The 19,819-nt window shown below is 38.7% G+C and overlaps 1 protein-coding gene across 1 annotated transcript in view; it reads left to right on the plus strand.

Moving 5' to 3' along the window:
* Positions 1–633: 633 nt before the first annotated feature.
* LOC139707030 (zinc finger protein 271-like) overlaps positions 634–19,819 on the plus strand; it is a gene marked incomplete at its 3' end in the record, with an annotated part of 56,656 nt that continues 37,470 nt past the window's right edge. Inside the window, exon 1 of the mRNA XM_071617010.1 lies at positions 634–1,223. Coding sequence (XP_071473111.1) covers positions 634–1,223 — 590 coding nt within the window. The remainder of the gene's footprint in view (positions 1,224–19,819) is intronic.

Consider the following 19,819-nt stretch of genomic DNA (forward strand, 5'->3'; position numbering starts at 1 on the left):
GTCCTTGAGGATAAGGGAAGGAATCACACATGGAAAATACAGCAAGAAATGATTTTCCTCTACATTTAGAAGTGCTAGAGCCCAGACTTGAAGTCAAAATCAACCTGAGAATTATAAGTTTGTCTTCCCTGCTGTGGGTAATGCTCAGCTCCTGAGGAAAATGCTGGCAAAACTGATTCCTTGCTAAAATAAAATAAAAACAAAAACTAAAAAAGTAGAAGGGAGTCAATGACCTAATATTTCTTTAGGCACAAAGTACACAAAAATATGGTCCCAAAATTTTGCAAGCTTTCATTTCAACTTTAAAATATACTAGTTTTGATCATTTTCCATCTCTTCATCTTTTAGAAAATGCCCCTCTGTTAGACTCTGCCATCCCGGGACTGGAGGTGTTGTTTTCATTCTTTTGATCTCCCACAGGTGGCCCCAGGTGGTCCTACCTGACAGTGCCTGGCAACCAGCCCAGAGAGTAAACTGGGGGGCTTCTTTGCTGTCGTCTGGCTAAGGTCTGCCAACTCCTCCCAAGACCCACATTCTGCAAGCCATGCCCCAACTCAAATGTCCCCTGAGATCCCTTTTGGACCAGGAGCTCCATACTGGAGTTGGTTTCCCCAATGAGGCACTTTCAGGGTCATGGAGCAGATGCTGAACTCTGGTCCTTTCCAAAATCTGGGCAGCCTGGTCTCCAGGGCACACAGCAGGCAGCACCCACAGCCTCAGGAAAGCGGGCTCCAACGCTGGTCCCTTCACAGTGATGGAGAGCGACAAGTAAGAGCCCTAGAACAGAGTGCCAGAGACACCACCAAGCCTTGGAACCTGCAGAGCCCAGCGATCCAGGGACGAGGCCTGGTGCATGGAGCCCAGAGCACAGCCTGCAGTCAATACAGGCCTCCTGCCATCTCCACAAAGGGGACTGGGAGCTCTAGCTTCCCCTGCTGCCAGGCTTTGCTGCCCTCGGGCCTGTCCTCCCGCCCTGGTGTGGGCGAGCTCCGACTCTGGAGGCAACTTGCTCGCCTGGTGCCCACCCTAGACCCAAGTGAACTAAAAGAAGAAGAAAGACCAAGAGGGGGACACTGCCTTCCCAGGACTGGGGACCTCGAGAAACCCTCTATAAACCCGTCCAGTTCGGCTGACAGGGGACCCAGCCGCCGCCGCCCGGGGCACGGTTCACAGAGAGGCGCTGGGTTCCTTTTCTTCCCTCTAGAAATTCCTGAGCGCCAGGAGTCAGACCCTCCTCAACTGTGGACTTCTTCCTGCTGGCTCCCCATGCCTGCGTCTTCCTTGAGTCTCTCTTAATGATTATGTGACTTTTTGCACCACTTGGGGAGCAAGACAGAACACTTAGCCTCTTTTTTAAAAATAATTTTTAGTTGTGGATGAACACAATACATTTACTTATTTATCTAATATGATGCTGAGGATCGAAACCAGGACCTCACACATGCTAGGTAAGTGCTCTACCACTGAGCCAGGATCCCAGCCCCACTTAGCTCCTTTTGAAACAGATCAACTCTGCATAAAAACAAGCAGGCTGGGGTGAGCAGTCATGATGCTGTTATTTATTTATTTATTCGCCTTGAAAAGCACAGAGTGTTCAGCAACTATTAAGAATGAACAACTGGATAGTGGCTTTGCAGGTTTTTTAGGAAGGCAGATGAGTGCCCAATGCCTGGGATCCATGCGACTTACCTGGAAACTGGGAAAGCACCAAGGTTGATCTTTCTTTGTGCAAGGCTGTCAATCACGAGGCCAATGCAGATATTTGTGACCAGTCAACTACTGAGCCCAGTGCCCAGCTAGGTTTGACTCATTTCTGAGCTGACTCAATTCTTCTGAAATGATTCCTGTTTTCTGCCTCCAGCCAGAAAGTCATCTCAAAATATTGATTAATTTCAGAAGGAGGAAAATAAGGTTCTAATGCTGCCATTCAGGTCCAAGTCTTCTCCAGGGCACCTGATAGGCCTGCTGTGAGCCTCCATCAAAGTGGTCAGGAATTCACTGACAAATTTCAAAGGGGCTGAAATGTCATTACTGTTTGTATAATTTTGGATTGATTAACAATAGCATAACAGACACAAACATGACAAAGGTGGAAGGTATGAAGCAAACCTCTCATTGGCAATCTTTTCTTTATTCAGTATTCAGCAGTAGAGTCAAGCAGTGGTTTACCTAGCATGGCTTATTTGGGGGGCAGAAAATGGCTTAAGTGAGGATCTGAGTTACATAAGCTTCTTTCACCATATCAATTTTCTTTCAGAAGCTTACAACATTCTTATCATGGACACTCATGCCATCCACATCTCCAAATACAATATGTCAAATCTTTCTTTTCTGAAATCTAGATTCTATTTTTTAATGTTTCATAGTCCTGCCAGTAATTATATTTCCCACCTGGGTCTCCTTTTTCCTCTATTTGCTTTCTATTTAAAAATGAAATAAAATAAACAAAGAAAAATTCAAAAAATTATTCTGCATGTCTATATATCTCACATTTCTTTTTGTTTTGAAAACATAGCACTTGGTGGTACTTTACATTCTCTCTAGATCAGCCTGTTCTCTAATTAATAAACCTTGATTAAACTTCCAACATATTCAATGACAACGTATATTTTGTATGTAAAGGGGTGTTGAGATAAATTCTAGCTGTTGTTTCTTTGTTGAGAGCCACAGCCTGTCAGAATGATACCTGGCATTTGCCAGAGGGAATGTTTGAAAGGTTATGCCAGGGAACCATTGAGATGATGATTTGAGTTAAGCTATATCCAATTGCTATGATGCTGGATTGATTGCATTGTATATTTGACCTTTACTGTCAGGCAATGTTGTGGCTCTTGCTGCCTTGGGTGCCCGCTACTTTGAAGTTCTTGCTCTACTTTGGAGTTCTCCTGGGGATTCCCTGAGAGTGCCCATTGATTGGGGAAGTGCCTGAGGAGTGATTTCCAGTGTGGGGGGTTGCTGGAAGGGCCATGTGAGTGGTGTTGGCCAAAAAGCATGTGTGCAATGCTGGTGAGAGTTGAAATAAAGTGTTACTGTTTGAACCTACAAGGCTTTGTGCCCAGACAGACTGCGGCATTTCTTCTTGATGTAAACTGTGAAGTGTATGAAAAATAAGTCCGAGCACATTACTCTAAATCTTTTGTCATTTAAAATGAGAGATCTCAGCCAGAGCAAAGGAACATATACAAAAATACTTGCACCAGCCTGGTTTCAGACCCCCCACACACACTAATGGAGCAGCTGACCCCAAAACAATAGGCCCAGGAAATACCCTATTCACATTCTGGTTGCATGTTAATTACTCAGCTGGGATCAGTGCAGGGAAGTAGGCAAATATCAAAGGTGCCAGTTTAGCTCAAGACATTATCAGCATATTTTCTCAATTACTATTGCTGGGAGTATTGTATTGTGGGTGTAATAATGTAGAATAAAGTAAATCACCAATACCCTGAGTGAGACCTTCCAGAGCCCTGGCCCAACTCTGCTGACCACAGTAATAACTCCACAACTACCAATTGCTCCTAAAAGAAATTTGTTTGTGCACTATTTCAACTTTAACAAATTTTGTTCTAGTTACTATGTTCTGAAGTTTAAAGTTTTAGATGCAAAGGTGACTGGGCATGTGCAAATATCTGTGAACTGCAAACAAATAAATTTGCATTCTTTTTTCTAGGACTTTTATGGACTATGGTTTCCAACAGTCATTCACAAGAGAGGTTAGAAAAAAAATCCCTGTTTATTCCCAAGAAATCTTTACACAACACTTTTACACTGGCTACTTCACATAAACTTGCCTCAGGGATTTAATTCATAAATCAAATGAATTTCCTGCAGCCTGTACAGTGCTGTTGGAATGGCTATTATAATAATGTAAAATTGTCATGAGTGGTGAAACATGCCTGGAATCCTAGAAGTTCAGGAAAATGAGGCAGGAGAATTGGTAGTTTGAAGACAGCCTCATTCACTTAACAAGGCTCCAAGAAACTTAGTGAGAGCCTGTCTCAAAATATAACATAAAAAAGACAGTGAATGTGTATCAGTGGAAAGCACTCCCGGGTTCAATACTCAGCACCAAACCAAAAATTAAAAAAAATAATAATAAAAAAACATAAGGATTCAGGGTACAAAAACATGTAAAAAATGTTGGCAACAGCATACATTTAATAAATATATTTTTGATAAAAGTGTTAAGGTTCTTTAAAAGCCCAAAATAAAAATGCTACATAATACACTAGTAATAATTTGGGGTACTACTACAAGGTTGTACATGCCTGTACTCTCTGTGGCTTAGAAGGGTGAGACAGGAGGATCTCAAGTTAGAGACCAGACTCAAAAACTTGGCAAAGTCCTAAGCATATCAGTAAACCCTGTCTCAATAATAAATAAACAAATAAAAGTGGTGGAGACTGGGTATGTAGTGTAAGGTTCCTGCGAAACGTCGGAGAAAGAGACCACCAAGTGACCACTCATGCAATTGGCAGAAGGGGGATTTATTGAACCAGCATGCTGGGGCTCCATGCCCACTCAAGAAGGGAAAGCAGCCCAGAGCCCCGAGCAGGGGCTGAGCACTGCTTAAGTACACTTTTTGGGGAGGGCGGAGGGCCTTGTATACATCAGAAAAAATCATCATGAGGCACGGGAAAATTGAACAACAACTCCTAAACATGATTGTTTCATTCATTGGCGGGAACAGGTCAGGCTGGAGTGATAGGTCATTCCTAAGGAGGGGGTTACATTTAACCTGATTGGTCCAGGCCCTGCAATGCCTACATGCGACCACACAGAGCCCTTATTAAACAATCCAAATAGTCAGGGGAAATATTTACTGGGCAGTTCCAAGCATTGTCTTAACAGCTACAGAAATTTCAGGTTTTGCAGGTAGGATAGAAACCTAACAATACCTAATCCTTTACATTTTAACTCAGACCTTGCAGCTTAGAAAATTTACAACACCCGGTCTTTTACCCTTTAACTTTTACGCTTTAACTTCAATTTCTTTTACCCTTACAGTAGCACATTGGTAAAATGCCCATGGGTTAATCCCTGGGTTCAATCCTCAGTACCACAAATAAGCAAATAAATAAAATAAAAGAGAGAAAGAAATAGATTGAACTTGCATGTAATTTAAATTCAAAATAAATTTAAAAAAAATATGGGTATATATGTAATGCAATTGAAATCCTTTTGCTGAAGATATTGCTGCACTTCTATTTTTATTGTATCTTCATTCACAGTATCTAATAAAAGGGAACAAATTAAGTGCCTTTTAGAGAAAAGGTATTATCAGAAAATGCCTTCCAGCTGCAGATTATTCAACTAATGCCTTTAGAAACTACACACTTAAAATTAAAACTGGTCCCTAGAAGGCAAGACTCAGATACTGGTGTTTTTAAAGTACTCCAAGATATTTGGTATCTGTGGGCACCTTTTTTCAGACTGTTCTAAAACTCAGAACGAGGTACATATGGGAGGTCAGGATGAAACCACAGTATACAGTAAATTCTTCAATGGGTAATCTTAACTCAGACACTCTAATAGAAGAAACAGTTTTGGAGATAAAACTAGATTCTCTGTTTCACTGATTTCTGGGTTATGGATTCAATCCAAACATATATTAGGAAAGACTTAAGGCTACTGGTTAAAATCTATTTATAATAGGTATTGAAAATATACCAAAGGCTGGGTGTGTTGGTGCAGGCCTGTAATCCCAGTTGCTGGAGAGGCTGAGGCAAAAGGATCAAATTTCAAAACAGCCTTAGCAAAAGTGAGGTGCTAAATGACTCAGTGAAACCTCATCTCTAAATGAAGTAAAAAATAACCCTGAGACTGAGTCTCAGTAGTCCAGTGTTCCTAAATTCAATCTCTAGTATCCACCATAAAAAAATATGTACCAGGGGGCTGGGGCTGGAGCTCAGTGGTAGTGATAGACCCAACCTGATCTTTTCTTAAAATTGGGCATCTCGCCACAAAACCATGAAAAGATAATTTCAGCTTTACTATAAATTACTGCAAATTCTGAACCTGCTTGAAATGTCTTCCCGTGCCTTGAACTCACCCATGCCTGGCTCTCTGACCAGATAGCAGCCCTCTCTGAAACTTAGTGACACCTCATAAATATTGGCCTTCCCTGGCCAGACAACAACTCTCTCTGAGGCTCTAATGGTCCTCATAAATTCTGATGTTGGGGCCAGCAAAAAAATGTAAACTACCATTAGTGTGATGCTTGTCAGAGTTCTGTTATCTGTAACCCCCCTTTGTGTAACTTTCTGGGCTATAAAGCTGGGCTTCAGGAAAGCTGGGGTGGTGTCTTGTTCCCGCCATTTTGGGAGGGAGAGGCAGCCCAGCCGGTCGAAATAATAAGCTTGCTTTAATTTGATTTTAATTGGAGTCGGTGGTCTTTTCTTGCGTCCTGGTCTAACAGTAGCTAACTTGTCTGGCACTTGGCTTAATTCTCAGCACTACATATAAGTAAATAAAATAAAGGTCTATCAACAACTAAAAAAATAGTTTTTTTCATAGTGTACCTATTTGTTGACAGCCTGTGACCTAATTTGCTGTGCACTTTAGTTTTTGAGATGGAAGTTGGCCATGCATGGTGGTGCATGCCTGTAATCTCAGCTGCTTCAGAGGCTGAGATAGGAGGATCCTGAATTTGAAGTCAGTCTCAGCAATGGCGAGAAGCTAAGCAACTCAGTGAAACCCTTTCTCTAAGTAAAAATTTAAAAAATAAGGGTAGGGATGTGGCTCAGTGGTAGAGCGCCCATGACTTCAATCCCTGGTTTTGACTCCCAAAATATGGGACTGGGGATATAGCTCAGCTGGTAGAGTGCTTGCCTTCTAAGTGTGGGGCCCTGGGTTTAATTTCCAGTACAACAAAAAACAAAAAACAAAAAAAGGAAAGAAAGAGAGAGATTGATCTTTCATGTCGTTTGAATTCAAGTTAGTCCCACTTTTATTTTCCTGCCACACCAGAGAAAGGTGCTTACTGAAATGTTTGGAATGTTTCTATGGGTCAGGGCCATTTTAATTAAAAAGGTCTTACATATGAAAACAAAATGAATTGAGGACCTTTATTGGGACACATAAACTACACTACCTCATTTAGAAGAGATTCTTTTTAATGTCACCTAATTTTATTCTGCTTTATTCATATTTAAAAAGCTTGGATTGTTGGTAAAGATGGTGCCTGGAGGGGCTGGGAATGTGGCTCAAGTAGTAGAGCACTCACCTGTCATGCATGCGGCCCAGGTTCCACCCTCAGCACCACCTACAAACAAGATGTTGTGTCCGTTGAAAACTAAAAAAAAAATAAAATAAAAATAAAAGAATTCTTTCTCTCTCCTCTCTCTCTCTCTCTCTCTCTCTCTCTCTCTCTCTCTCTCTCTCTCTCTCTCTCTCTCTCTCTCTCTCTCTCTCTCTCTCTCTCTCTCTCTCTCTCTCTTCAAAAAAAAGATGGTGCCTGGAGCATTTCTCTTCCAGGAGCTCAGGTCCATGACATTGAATAGCGTGAACTTTTAATGGCACAATGGCACACCTCCATATCTCCAAAGTGGCGTGAACTCTCAGCCAATAAAGAAGTAAGAGCCCACTCCCCCCTGCTCCTCCTCATCCCCAATGAGCTCATAAATATCAACACCCTCTCCCTCTCCCTCTCCCCATCCCCCTCCCCCCTCTCCCCCCTTCCCTCTCTCTTCTTCCCCCTTCCCCCTTCTCTTCTGTGACAGGCCTCTCCAGTCCTGCTTGTTGAGTTTATGGAGATTTTCTGCCATTCCTACACAGATGATAAATCAAATCTTTTAAAAATCCTCTCTAGTTCTTGAAGAAAAATGAAATGAAATATGGGAAAATAGTCATTGATAATGTTGAAAGTGGAGTTTTGAGATGAAACAAAATTTCTCACTTTGCCAATTGCATCTGGGTGCTTGTCTCACAAATTTTGAAGAATAAAATCTATTTATTTAAGCAAGTTGAAATAGAACTCCCACCATGTGGGATGGGGAATGATACCAGATAAACTCATTTTTGTGTGCCATCTTAAAAGTTTACAGATGTTTTTCAGCAGACATGGAAAAAAATATTTAAAATAGGTTTTAGAAAAGGCATCCTGACTACCATATGGGTTCATTTTCATCTTTTCCATGACCCATCTTTCCTCTTGCAACTTCACCACGGGACAAAGGACTTTGTTGAAGGTATTCCCAAAAGTGGGCATTAAGGTTTTTTTTTACATTTGAAATAGGCCTTAATGGTGCTCATTAACATATCTCCCAGTTAGCCTCCAGCTGTTTTAGAATGAGGTTCATTATCCTGATTACACTGTAATTTTATTATCCCTTCTATTTTATACTAATTCACTATGAAAAAAGAACCCTAGATTTGAATATGTGAACAGAGAGCTAGAAAATTAGAGGTTAATTCTCAGACCTAGGAAGAGTTAAGCTTAAGTTCTGGAAATTATATTGTTGTTCTGAATTTGTGATACTACTTCCCCTACATTAAAAAAGCTCAGGAGTCATGAGGAGCATTGAGTTAAAATCCAGCATCAGCAACTTAATGAGGCCCTAAGAAATTCAAAGGGACCCTGTCTCCATATAAAAATATTTTAAAAGGGCTGGGGAATGTGATTCAGTGGTGGAACACCCCTGGGTTGAATTATTCCTGGTACCAAAAAGAAAACAAAACACACACACACACACACACACACACACACACACACACACACACACACACATTAAAAAAAAAAAACCCTCCATAACAAGCTCTAAAAGTACAATCTCTCTTGTGCATGGAAACAACAAATGAAGTTGGGGTTCTCTTCAGATAATTATTCCAGTCTTCACCACACAATGTGGGAACATGCTGGACTCATGGCACATGGATGCCCACAAAGGGCTTTAGAGACAAGCTGAAAACACCATACAATTATCGAACAAAATGCCCAGGTTTTTAATTGCTGATCTAAGCTTCACTAGACTAGTAAGGGGGGGGGGGATGGAGGTTGATCTGCCACAGAGACCCACTGAGGAGTCCTGTGAATATGGCCTCAGGCCTGAGCCTACACAACTCTATTTTAAAAATTCTAGTTTCAAACCTGCAGTCTCACCAGGCACACACAAACAGAGCACTCCAGTATGGCCTCAAACAAGTTATTTCCCCTCAACCTGATAAATAGAGTGAAGCCCCTGGCAGGCTCTCCTAGCCTGATAAGAGAGAAAGGCATAAATATCAGGGTGGAGACCACCAGACAAGATGTTTCTGACCCCAGGGTAAATGATAATGATAAACCTGGTGGTAGCTGAAGAAGATTTCAAGGGGGGTCAAAAAGCCCAAAATTTTATGTAAATAATAGAGCTAATGAACAGGGATTCAGCCAGCCAAAACAAGGATGCACTTGAGATGGAGAGCCTGATGAGGACCTGACACCCCATTAGTTGTCTTCATTTCCTGATCCTCTGCATAATACTCACCACTCTCCAACTCTATGCCCTTGTCTGGACCCTGGTGAGAGCTGCAACTTCTCCCTATGATTCTCTCCTCAACCAGTCATCTGCTCCACACTAGGAAAGCCCTGCCTTGGTTTTTGTCATGATCACCCTGGTCTGAGTGAGTTTGCATATGCTGGACATAAAGCCTAAGGCTTGAGACTTTTGAACTTAGCATGCAGAGGGAATGTCTGTAATTAGCCTGTCATTATTACGTGTGCTTTGCAGTGCTTAGAATTAATTTATAATTGTTAGCTCTGAATGGATTATGTCTATTGCAGTACCTAGCATTAAAAATTGTTGTTTTCTTGATTAAGAACCTATAGAGTGAAATTATGTTGAGTAATTGAATGAATAAAGCATTGAAAGGGGCAGAAGTGCATGGAAATTCTTTATTTCTCTCCTGTACTGCATATATCACAATTGTTGCCCCCTCATAACAAGTCCCTAGCCAAAATTTTCATTTTCCACCATTGCCACTCTTGCCAGCTTCAAACAACCTACTTATCCAGTCTCAAGGTAACAAGGCACACTTATCATTTTCTTGCTTTCAGGGTTTTCAGAGTTCTCCCTGTGATTTGTTTTCAGCTTCTTCTTAGCACAGAAATTTAGGCTCCTGATCCATGACAGAAAGCCTACAAAATGATTAAAAGAATGGCACCTAAGGGACTATTGGACAAGTCTTCAGGCACTGACTCCAACCTAAGCCGAGTGGGCCCAGAATCAAGTCCAAAAGGCAAGCTGGTCCATTTTCATTGTTAAAAGACTAAGGATCAGGGCTGGGAATATGAACTTAAATAAAAGAAATTAAAATACTGCTTATAAGATATCTGCTGTTTTCCAGATATTCACTGTACCACATATGATTAAAACCTGACATTTTCCCTCCACTGGGTACATTGTTGTCTATAACTGTATAAGAAGTCACTCTAAAACTTACTAGTTCACATTTGGATTGAACTGCATTCATCTGCAATATTTTTCTGCATATGTTTAGCTGTTAAGATTACTGAACTTCAGAGGGTGATCTGGCTGCCAAAAAAAAAGCACCCTGAATCTTCTTCACATGATATCTCAGAATCTAATAAATTAAGGTGAGCTTGTTCTCATTGAGGAGACAGTGTTCTAAAAGCAAAAGCAAAAACATTAAAAAATATTTCCTGACTAGGTACCTGACTAGTACTCTTTCATAGCCACAACTTTATAAAAGCCATAAAAAAAGAAGAAGAGCCCTGACCCAAACTTTGTAGAATGCATTCTGCATTTGGCTAGAGTAGGAGTAAAATCGCATTACCAAATTTCTGTACACAGATAAGGCTAAAGGACCCATGATATTATGTCACTAATTCTGCCTTTTGTAATAGATGAAGTTAATACAGCTGTTCAGTGTAAAAAATATTTTCAAAATCCCACAAGTACTGTGTGTGTGTGTGTGAGTGTGTGTGTTTATATGAGTGTAGTGCTGGTGGTTAAACTGAGAGAATTAATAATCCTGAGCTATATCCTCAATTTTTTTCTTTTCTTTTTTTTATTTTGAAACAGGATCTTACAAAGATGCTTTGTTGTGTGCCCACATTTTTTAAGTACATACCAAGATCAAATATGCCTGACACAAAGGCAAAACTTACCTCCTTCAGAAGCCATGATTCATCATTATTTTTAAGTAGTGACATTTTTAAGTAGTGACATGTATTCAAAAAGGGGAGGGGGGTTACACACATATGTGGCTCATGTCAGCAATCTTAATAATTTGGGAGACTTAAGCAGAAGAATCACAATATCAAATTCAGCCTAAATAATATGAGAGGGCCCTAAGAAACTAAGCAAGAATTTGTGTGAAAACTAAAAATAAAATAAAATACAATTTAAAAAGCCTGATGATATAGGGGTTTAGGAGAACTACCCTGGGTTAAGTATTCATTCCTCTCCCCTTAAAAAAAAGAAAGAATAAAAAAAAAAGAAAACCAAAATTTTTACATCTGATGAACTTTTTATTCAATGGGGATAATATGTTTGAGAAAAACATCTAAAGCTAATAGCAAGGATTTAAAATAAACTTGGGAAATTGCTGAAAATTGAATTGAAAAATCAAGAACAAGCAATATTTTTAAAATTTCTTATCAGGAGAAATTTGAAAACAGCCATATTTCATTTCAGTCATGATGAAAATGCAGGATGCTATGGAAACTGCAACAAAAGGACTGTATCTGTATCACAAAAGTTTTGTAAATGGACAATATGAAACACTACATTAAAAAAGTGAGGGTGAGACAACATTAAGGCCATATGTGTAATCTAAAATAAATAATATACTAAATCTCCACTATATGAATTTTATCTGAGAGTATGTCTACAATATACTAAATCTCCACTATATGAATTTTATCTGAGAGTATGTCTACAAAACAACACAATACCCCTTGCATAAAGCAGAGGATTTGTGATAGTCTCAAATTTAAAATGATTTCACATCTGTGGCTGTTGTGCAGGAGCTTATATCAAAAAAGCAAGGTTTCGGGCTCAAGCAGTTGAATGAAGATGTGAGGAACTTTTGGGATGGTAGGCATGCTACTTTTGAAGGCAGCAATAGCCCATAACCAAACTCTAGCTTCTATCCCTCAGCCCCCCAAATTATTAAAATAGAACTTTTTTTTTATGCAGGTCAGACAAAGAAGGCATATCAACAACATTTTACTGATGTAAGAGCATGCTCACAAACAAATGTTTTTGACCTTGAGTACATAGATTGAATATGAGTGTTTATGACCTTGGTTACTTGCTAAAAATACAGCCCTCTGGAAGCCTGGCCAGGTACTAACATACTTGGTCTTTTTTTGTCCTTAAATGCCTCATGGCATTGAGCATTTTACAACTTCAACTGTAAGGAGCAATGCTAACCTCTCCATTCTTAAGGTGCAACACAGAACGCTGTTTATCTCTAATTCTTACAGACAAAAAATAATAATCTTGCTCTCTTGCCACCTGGGTAAATTATTTTTAAAAGTCCACCAGTTCTGCTTAACAGGTAAAATGGGGTAAACTTGGATACCTGGGCTGGCCATGCCAGTTGTTCACTGGAGCCATTGGCTGCTGTTGTTTCATTTTATGCATCATCCATTGACTGGACTTGAAGGCCTTTATCCTTCTTCTTCTCCACAGACTCAATCATCACAATGGAGAAGGTTGATGGGTATTTTCAAAATACAGAGATCTTACTCTCCTGGATATACTTTGGATTCCTATACTTCTTGATTATTTTGCAATTTCTCATTCTGGTAGTCTCTCCTACACTTGTATCAGTTTTTGCTGTCAGATCTATAGAAACCATTCATCCCATGGCCACAGCAGCTGCACATGACTCATTTGACTACTTCTCCAAATCATCTATGCCACTGCTGCCACTTTTTTCTTTGGCCAAGGGCTGAGGCCTGGGCTTCAGCAGTTCATTGATAGTTCAACTTCCAAGGTTTGTGTTTGCACACAGTGCAGTCAGAATCCTTATTTCTGTTTACAAGGAACTAATCCCACTATGTAACAGCTCTCCACAGGAGTTCACTGTAATTGGACTGAGGCAACAAAGTGTTGTATGCTTCTTTGTGTCCATAGGTGCCACTACTCCCCTAAAAATCTCCATTAATCTATCAGGACTGAGATATCTCTCACCTGCAAATATCCTAAAGACTATGCGAGTTGCTGTGTGGGAGTTGAGACCCAGGATGTAAAATTTTGGTCTCTAGCAATTGAGAGATGTGAGGAAGAGTTGGAAGTGTAGTCATGCTTATGCAGAGGTAACAATAGCTCCAGGTAGCCCAGAGCATTCAGCCCTCAGAATCCTGCATCATTCCATAGGCCCTTTCATATATAGGCCAGAAAACAAAGGTGCATGATCAATATTTTACATAGTGAAGACATGCTCAGAAAAAAAAATGTTTATGACAATTAATGTATACACTTAATCAAGGTATTTGTTACTTAAATAAATGATAATAATACTTATAATAATCATCATCATAATAATAACAATAACCTTTTGGAAGCATCAACAACAGAATAGCTATAGCCATGTTTGGCCTTTCCAATGATCCACTCTTATAGGTTTCATCATCAAAAAATCTACACACCTGAAGTCTTCTGCAATGATCTATTAGCAAGGAGGTAAGAGCTCTGCATCCACAGGCTTCAAAAAATATGCTGTATTGTGATATGACTAGAACACAATCCCCCTGTCTAGGATTACTAAAAGCCATCTCCAGATGGTATCGAAACAAGCTCATCATTCTTGCAACTTATCATTGATCAACTGCTGTGTGGCTGCATCTAAAGATATCATATGTATTGAAGTCATACTGATATTATTATATGGCAGAAACCCATTCCTGTGCTTCTGATAACAAACCAACTGCTATGTGATTTTGCAACACAACTTTTTGTATTTGATATTTTTCTTGATTAACTAGAGTTAGAGCCTGCTTTAAAAGATTTAAGGTTTGGTTGTGTACTCTGTATCTTATTCACCAAGGTTACATAAAAATAAAGAAAATAACTCATCCTCATGAGTTTAAAATTTTATTTATCATATAGTCTTCTCTTTAGCTATAAGCACACCATAATTTTCCATAGGCTGTATGGTTTGAACCTAGTATCCTAATAATGCCAGAAGAAAAACCAGAAGTTCAAACATATTGAGTAACATTTTCAAATTAAATCAAGTTTAGGCAGTAAAAAATTGTCTGGATAAAATGGAGATCAACAGACTGTTGACTATAATAGATAATGTTACCTTCAGTATACATTGAAATATGGGTTTCAATATTTAAACCTTAGGAATTAAGCCAGAATTAATAAAGGGGTGATTATAACAGCTGCTTCTCTGCTTATCATTTCAATTTTGCCTATTCAAAAAACCAAGAAACAAGAGCCAATATCGTAATGTATGTCTGCAATTTCAGTGACTTAAGAGGCTGAGGAAGAAGGATTTTAAGTTCAAGGCTAGACTCAGCAACTCAGTGGGGCCTTAAGCATCTTAGCTTGGCTTGTCTTTAAAAACAAATGGGCTGGAGATGTGATTTATGATAAAGTGTTCTGAGAAGAAGGGTGCTTTTTTTGGCAACCATATCTCCCTCTGAAGTTCAGTAACCTTACCAACTATCACCTAATGCAGTAAAAAGATCCCATATGAACCCAGGCTTAATTGATGATAAGCCCACACTTGAGACAATAATTTTTATACGGTTTCTTCTTATTCAGTGATAGATATCTACTTCACTAAACATGGGCTGAATGCCAGGATTCAATCACATGTGGAACAGAAGTTATGTGAAAAACATAATGTGCCTTATAGGTACTGGTTAAATTTTTATTAATTTAAATATAAACTTTAATCTCTTGACAGGCTTTATTGAATCATATGGAAATATGTATAGACTTCTATTCCTTTAATGTTTGATGATATTCTCAGAGTACCCCATACTAAAGAAGAAAATTGAAATAACAACCCTGCATTAGGCTAAATACAAAACTGCAAAATAATTTTTTTAAAATGTCTAGACTCTAGTTTCTGGGTTACTGATGATCTGATTACCTAGAGTCTTCTCTCCAGGTATATCAACCTCTTTTGGTTAAAGTATGCTATCTAAAATGAAAATGGACCCGTGCCCAGAATCCTGTGAGAAACAGTTTCCACTTTTGTACACTTCTGAGTTGTAGATGGCTTCTCTCTCAAAGTGCAGAGTCTCTCCTGTTCTTTGGCCCTGAGAGAATGTTGTTTGGTATGTTTATTCCATAACCTATGACACAGAACTGAGTTGTCCATTTTTTTCACCTTGCTGAGGTCAGGGTATTTATGAATCTCAAACATAGAATATAGCTGTGGTGAACATAGATATCCCTGAGACGTCAAGAGTGAATTTTAGGATGAAGCTTGAAAAATACATTTATTTATTAGTCAATTTATATTTTCAAAAATAATAATATTTTGGATATAGTGGTTTAAATTATTAAATTGATTTAACCTGTCCTTCTTAATTTTTATTATGAATACTAGAAATTTTTAAATTATACTAATGCATTATATTGTTTTTCCCTCTGGGAAAATATTAATGCCTTAGGACATTGCTTAGAAGGTTAAAATAAAATTTGCTTTCTCATAAGACCAGACAGAACAAAAGTTAAATGAAATTTTAAAGTAATTTTGATAAAATTTTTATTCATAAAAATATATATTTTGGGTGTGTGGGAGATCTTGCCTCTTGGTTTTATTTTCCCCATTGGGTTTCTCCCCACTGAAATTAAGTTTTCATCACATGAGAAGAACATCATATAGTCTTTTACCTTTCCCCCTCTCACTAAGGTGTGTCTGTAGAGTTTAAGAGTGGTGAGGATAATACAAATTATGAGAAGTGATGAGATGTCATTCCAAGTCCTCATCAGCCTCCCGAGCTCAAGTGCATTTTTTATTGAGCTGGCTGAACATCTGTTCATTTGCTCTACTCTTTATACTAAATTTTGCAGCTTTTTTACCCTTTTTTCAATCCTTGTTAGTTACCACCAGATTTTTCCATGACATCATTTACTCTAGGGCCAGAAACATCTGGTCTGGTGGTCTGCACCTTGGTCTTCTCCCCCTTCCCTCTTATTAGGTGAGGACAACCTGCCAGAGGCCTCACTCTGTTTATGGTGAGGGGAAGTGATTTGTTTATGTCTGAAGGCAATACTTCAGGGCTTCTTTAGGCATGCCTGGTGGGACTGCATGTTTCAAACTGAAGTTTTTAAAATGGAGTTTTTTTTAGGCCAGGCCTAAGGCCATCCTCACAATAGTGTAGTTAATTTGTCCAAAATTAAGGTGTTTTTTGTTTGTTTCTTTAATGTATTTGTCCTCAAGTGAATTTTTTTCATTTTTCTTCTTTTTTTTTTGGTACCAGGTATTTAACTCAGGGGCACTGAGATACATCCCCAGTCCTTTTTTTGTATTTATTTAGAGAGAGGGTCTCAGTTAGTTGCTTAGTGCCTTGTTTTTGCTGATGGTAGCTTTGAACTCATGATACCCATGTATAATTCTTCTGTGCCACAGGGGTTATGGCCTGTGCCACCAAGTTTGCTTTCAACTGAGCTTTTAAATATGTAAAACCACTTTATTAAAGTGACATTTAGAAGCATTCCTAATATTCACGCAAACTCCTTAGACCTGGTATGGCAGGAAATAAAAGTGGAACTGGACTTTAATTTAAATAACAAGAAAGTTGAATTGCAAGGGCTTAATTAGAACACAGATAATTAGAAGGTTACAGGCCATAGCACTCTTGTACTTGTTTAAAATAATTTTTTTCTTAGTTGTGGATGAACAAAATATATTTTATTATTATTATTATTATTATTATTATTATTATTATTATTATTGTTGTTGTTGTTATTAATGTGGGTCCAGTATCAAACAGACTGCCTCATGCATACTATCCAAGTACTCTACTACTGAGCAACAACCCTAAATCCTTACCTGGTATTTTTTAAAATATTTATTTATATTTAATTTTTTTATATGGGACGCTGAGAATTAAGCTCACGGCCTCATATATGCTAGGCAAGCACTGTACCACTGAGCCACACCTTCAGCTCTTTCCTGGTACTTTTTAAATACCTGTTTTACATAAATTTTAATTAGTAGCTTTAACCCTTTTCCAACATCTGTTTGGATTAAATCAATAACCTAGAAATCAGTGAAGCAAAGTCTAGTTTTATCTCAAACTCTGATTTTACTTCCTCTTTCTTCCCCAGACCAGACACCTTATCACAGTGTCTGAATTAAGATTCTCCCTTGAAGAATTTACTGTATGTTGTCCACATTCCAAACTCCAAAATTTACGTATTCCTTAATTTTGGAAAAGTCTTACAGAATTTTTCCGGAGGTACCAAAATTTCTTGGAGTACTCAGAAAAATCTGTATCTGAGTCTTGCCTTTTAGGGAGCAGTTTAAATTATAAGTATGCAGCCTTTAAGGCAAGTAGATGGATGATCTGCAGCTGGAAGAAACCTTTTAATCAATACCTTGCATCTAAAAGGCACTTAATTTGATTCCTTTTATTAGATACTGTGAATAAACCTACAATAAAAATGGAAGTGAAGTAATATCTTTAACAAAAGTGTTCCAATTTCTTTAGATATTTATCCAGAATTATAATTACTGGGTTATAGGGCATTTTTTAAACCAAGAATTGTTATTGTTATTTATTTTTACTTATTTAGGCACTTTACCACTGTGTTACATCCCTATTTTTTTTTAATAAGACAGGATATCACTGAGTCACTTAAGCCATTGCCAAGTTTCTGAGGCTGGTCTTGCCTTTAAGTTCCTCCTGTTTCATCCTCCCAAGCCACTGAGAGTACAGACATTCACAATGATACCCTGCTTCAAAAAAAATTATTATTAGTGGATTATATGGCATTTTTATTTTGAGCTCTTAAGAACAATTATAGGGGCTGGGAATGTGGCTCAAGCGGTAGTGCACTTGCCTGGCATTCTTGTGGCACTGGGTTTTATCCTCAGCACCACGTACAAATAAAGATGTTGTGTCTGCCGAAAACTAAAATGAATAAATAAATATTAAAATTCTCTCTCTCTCTCTCTCTCTCTCTCTCTCTCTCTCTCTCTCTCTCTCTCTCAAAAAAGAACTGTAAGGGTCCCGCAAAACGTCAGAGAAAGAGACCACCAAGTGACCACTCATGCAATTGGCAGAAGGGGGATTTATTGAACCAGCATGCTGCGGCTCCGTGCCCACTCAAGAAGGGAAAGCAGCCCAGAGCCCCGAGCAGGGGCTGAGCACTGCTTAAGTACACTTTTTGGGGAGGGCGGAGGGCCTTGTATACATCAGAAAAAATCAACATGAGGCGCGGGAAAATTGAACAACAACTCCTAAACATGATTAGTTCATTCATTGGCGGGAACAGGTCAGGCTGGAGTGATAGGTCATTCCTAAGGAGGGGGTTACATTTAACCTGATTGGTCCAGGCCCTGCAATGCCTACATGCGACCACACAGAGCCCTTATTAAACAACCAAATAGTCAGGGGAAATATTTACTGGGCAGTTCCAAGCATTGTCTTAACAGCTACAGAAATTTCAGGGTTTGCAGGTAGCATAGAAACCTAACAATACCTAATCCTTTACATTTTAACTCAGACCTTGCAGCTTAGAAACTTTACAACACCCGGTCTTTTACCCTTTAACTTTTACACTTTAACTTCAATTTCTTTTACCCTTACAGAACCATGAAATTTTTTTCAAAAGTATCTTTATTAACTTTATATTGTAACCAAAATTTTTATCTATGCATATAGACCTATACTCTGGAGTCCCTACTATCTTTCAGATATTTGTTTTGTTTGGTGTGGTTTGGTGCTAGGAATTGAACTCCGTGGGTGCTTACCACTGAGTTATGTCTCCAGTCCTTTTTTTTTTTTTTTTTTTTTTGAGACAGGTGATATATCACTAATATCTCAATAAGTTGCTTATAGCCTTTCTATGTTGTTAAGGCTGTCCTTCAAATCACAATCCTCCTGACTTGGCTCTCCAGCCTCTAGTATATTTGCCACCACACCTAGCTCTTTTAGATTATTATAATAACGTTTTCAACAACACCGCCCAGGCTACAGAAAATCTCTTTGACTGATGCATTTTATCCCTGAGGAAAGTTCACATGAAGTAGCCAATGTAGGACTATTCTGTAAAGATTTGTTGGAATTAACAGGGATCATTGTTTTTTAAGCTCCTTTCTGAACAGCTGTTTGGTATCATAGTTCATAAAAGTGCTGGGAAAAGGATGTAAATTCATTTGTTTGAAATCTACAGAGATTTACATTAGGTTAATCACCTTTTGTTCTAGAGTTTGGAACTTCAGTACATAGTAAGGTAAATAAAATATGTTAAAGTTGAGATATTCAGTACACACATTGACACACACACATCCACACACACACACACACACACATGCACACACAAACTTTCTAGGAGCAATTGGTAGTTCTGGCATTATTACTAGTGTATCCAGGACATAGTAACATAAACAAAATATGTTAAATGTGAAACATTCAATACACACATACACACACCCACACACACACAAAAAAAACTTTTTCTAGGAGGAATTGGTAGTTCTGGCCTTATTACTAGTGTATCAGGGTTAGGCAGGATTCAGGAAGTGCTAAAATCTCACTCAGGCTTAGAATAGTTTACTGGAGTCCTCCCTATTTCACCTATAATACAAGCTAGAGTGAACTTCATCTGTCAGCAACAGCAATTGGGAAAATATGCTGGCAGATTTTTTTTGAGATAAATTGACAGCTTTGATA

This window comes from Marmota flaviventris, chromosome 9 (genome assembly GCF_047511675.1).
Source record: "Marmota flaviventris isolate mMarFla1 chromosome 9, mMarFla1.hap1, whole genome shotgun sequence".
NCBI classification, from domain to species: Eukaryota; Metazoa; Chordata; class Mammalia; order Rodentia; family Sciuridae; genus Marmota; species Marmota flaviventris.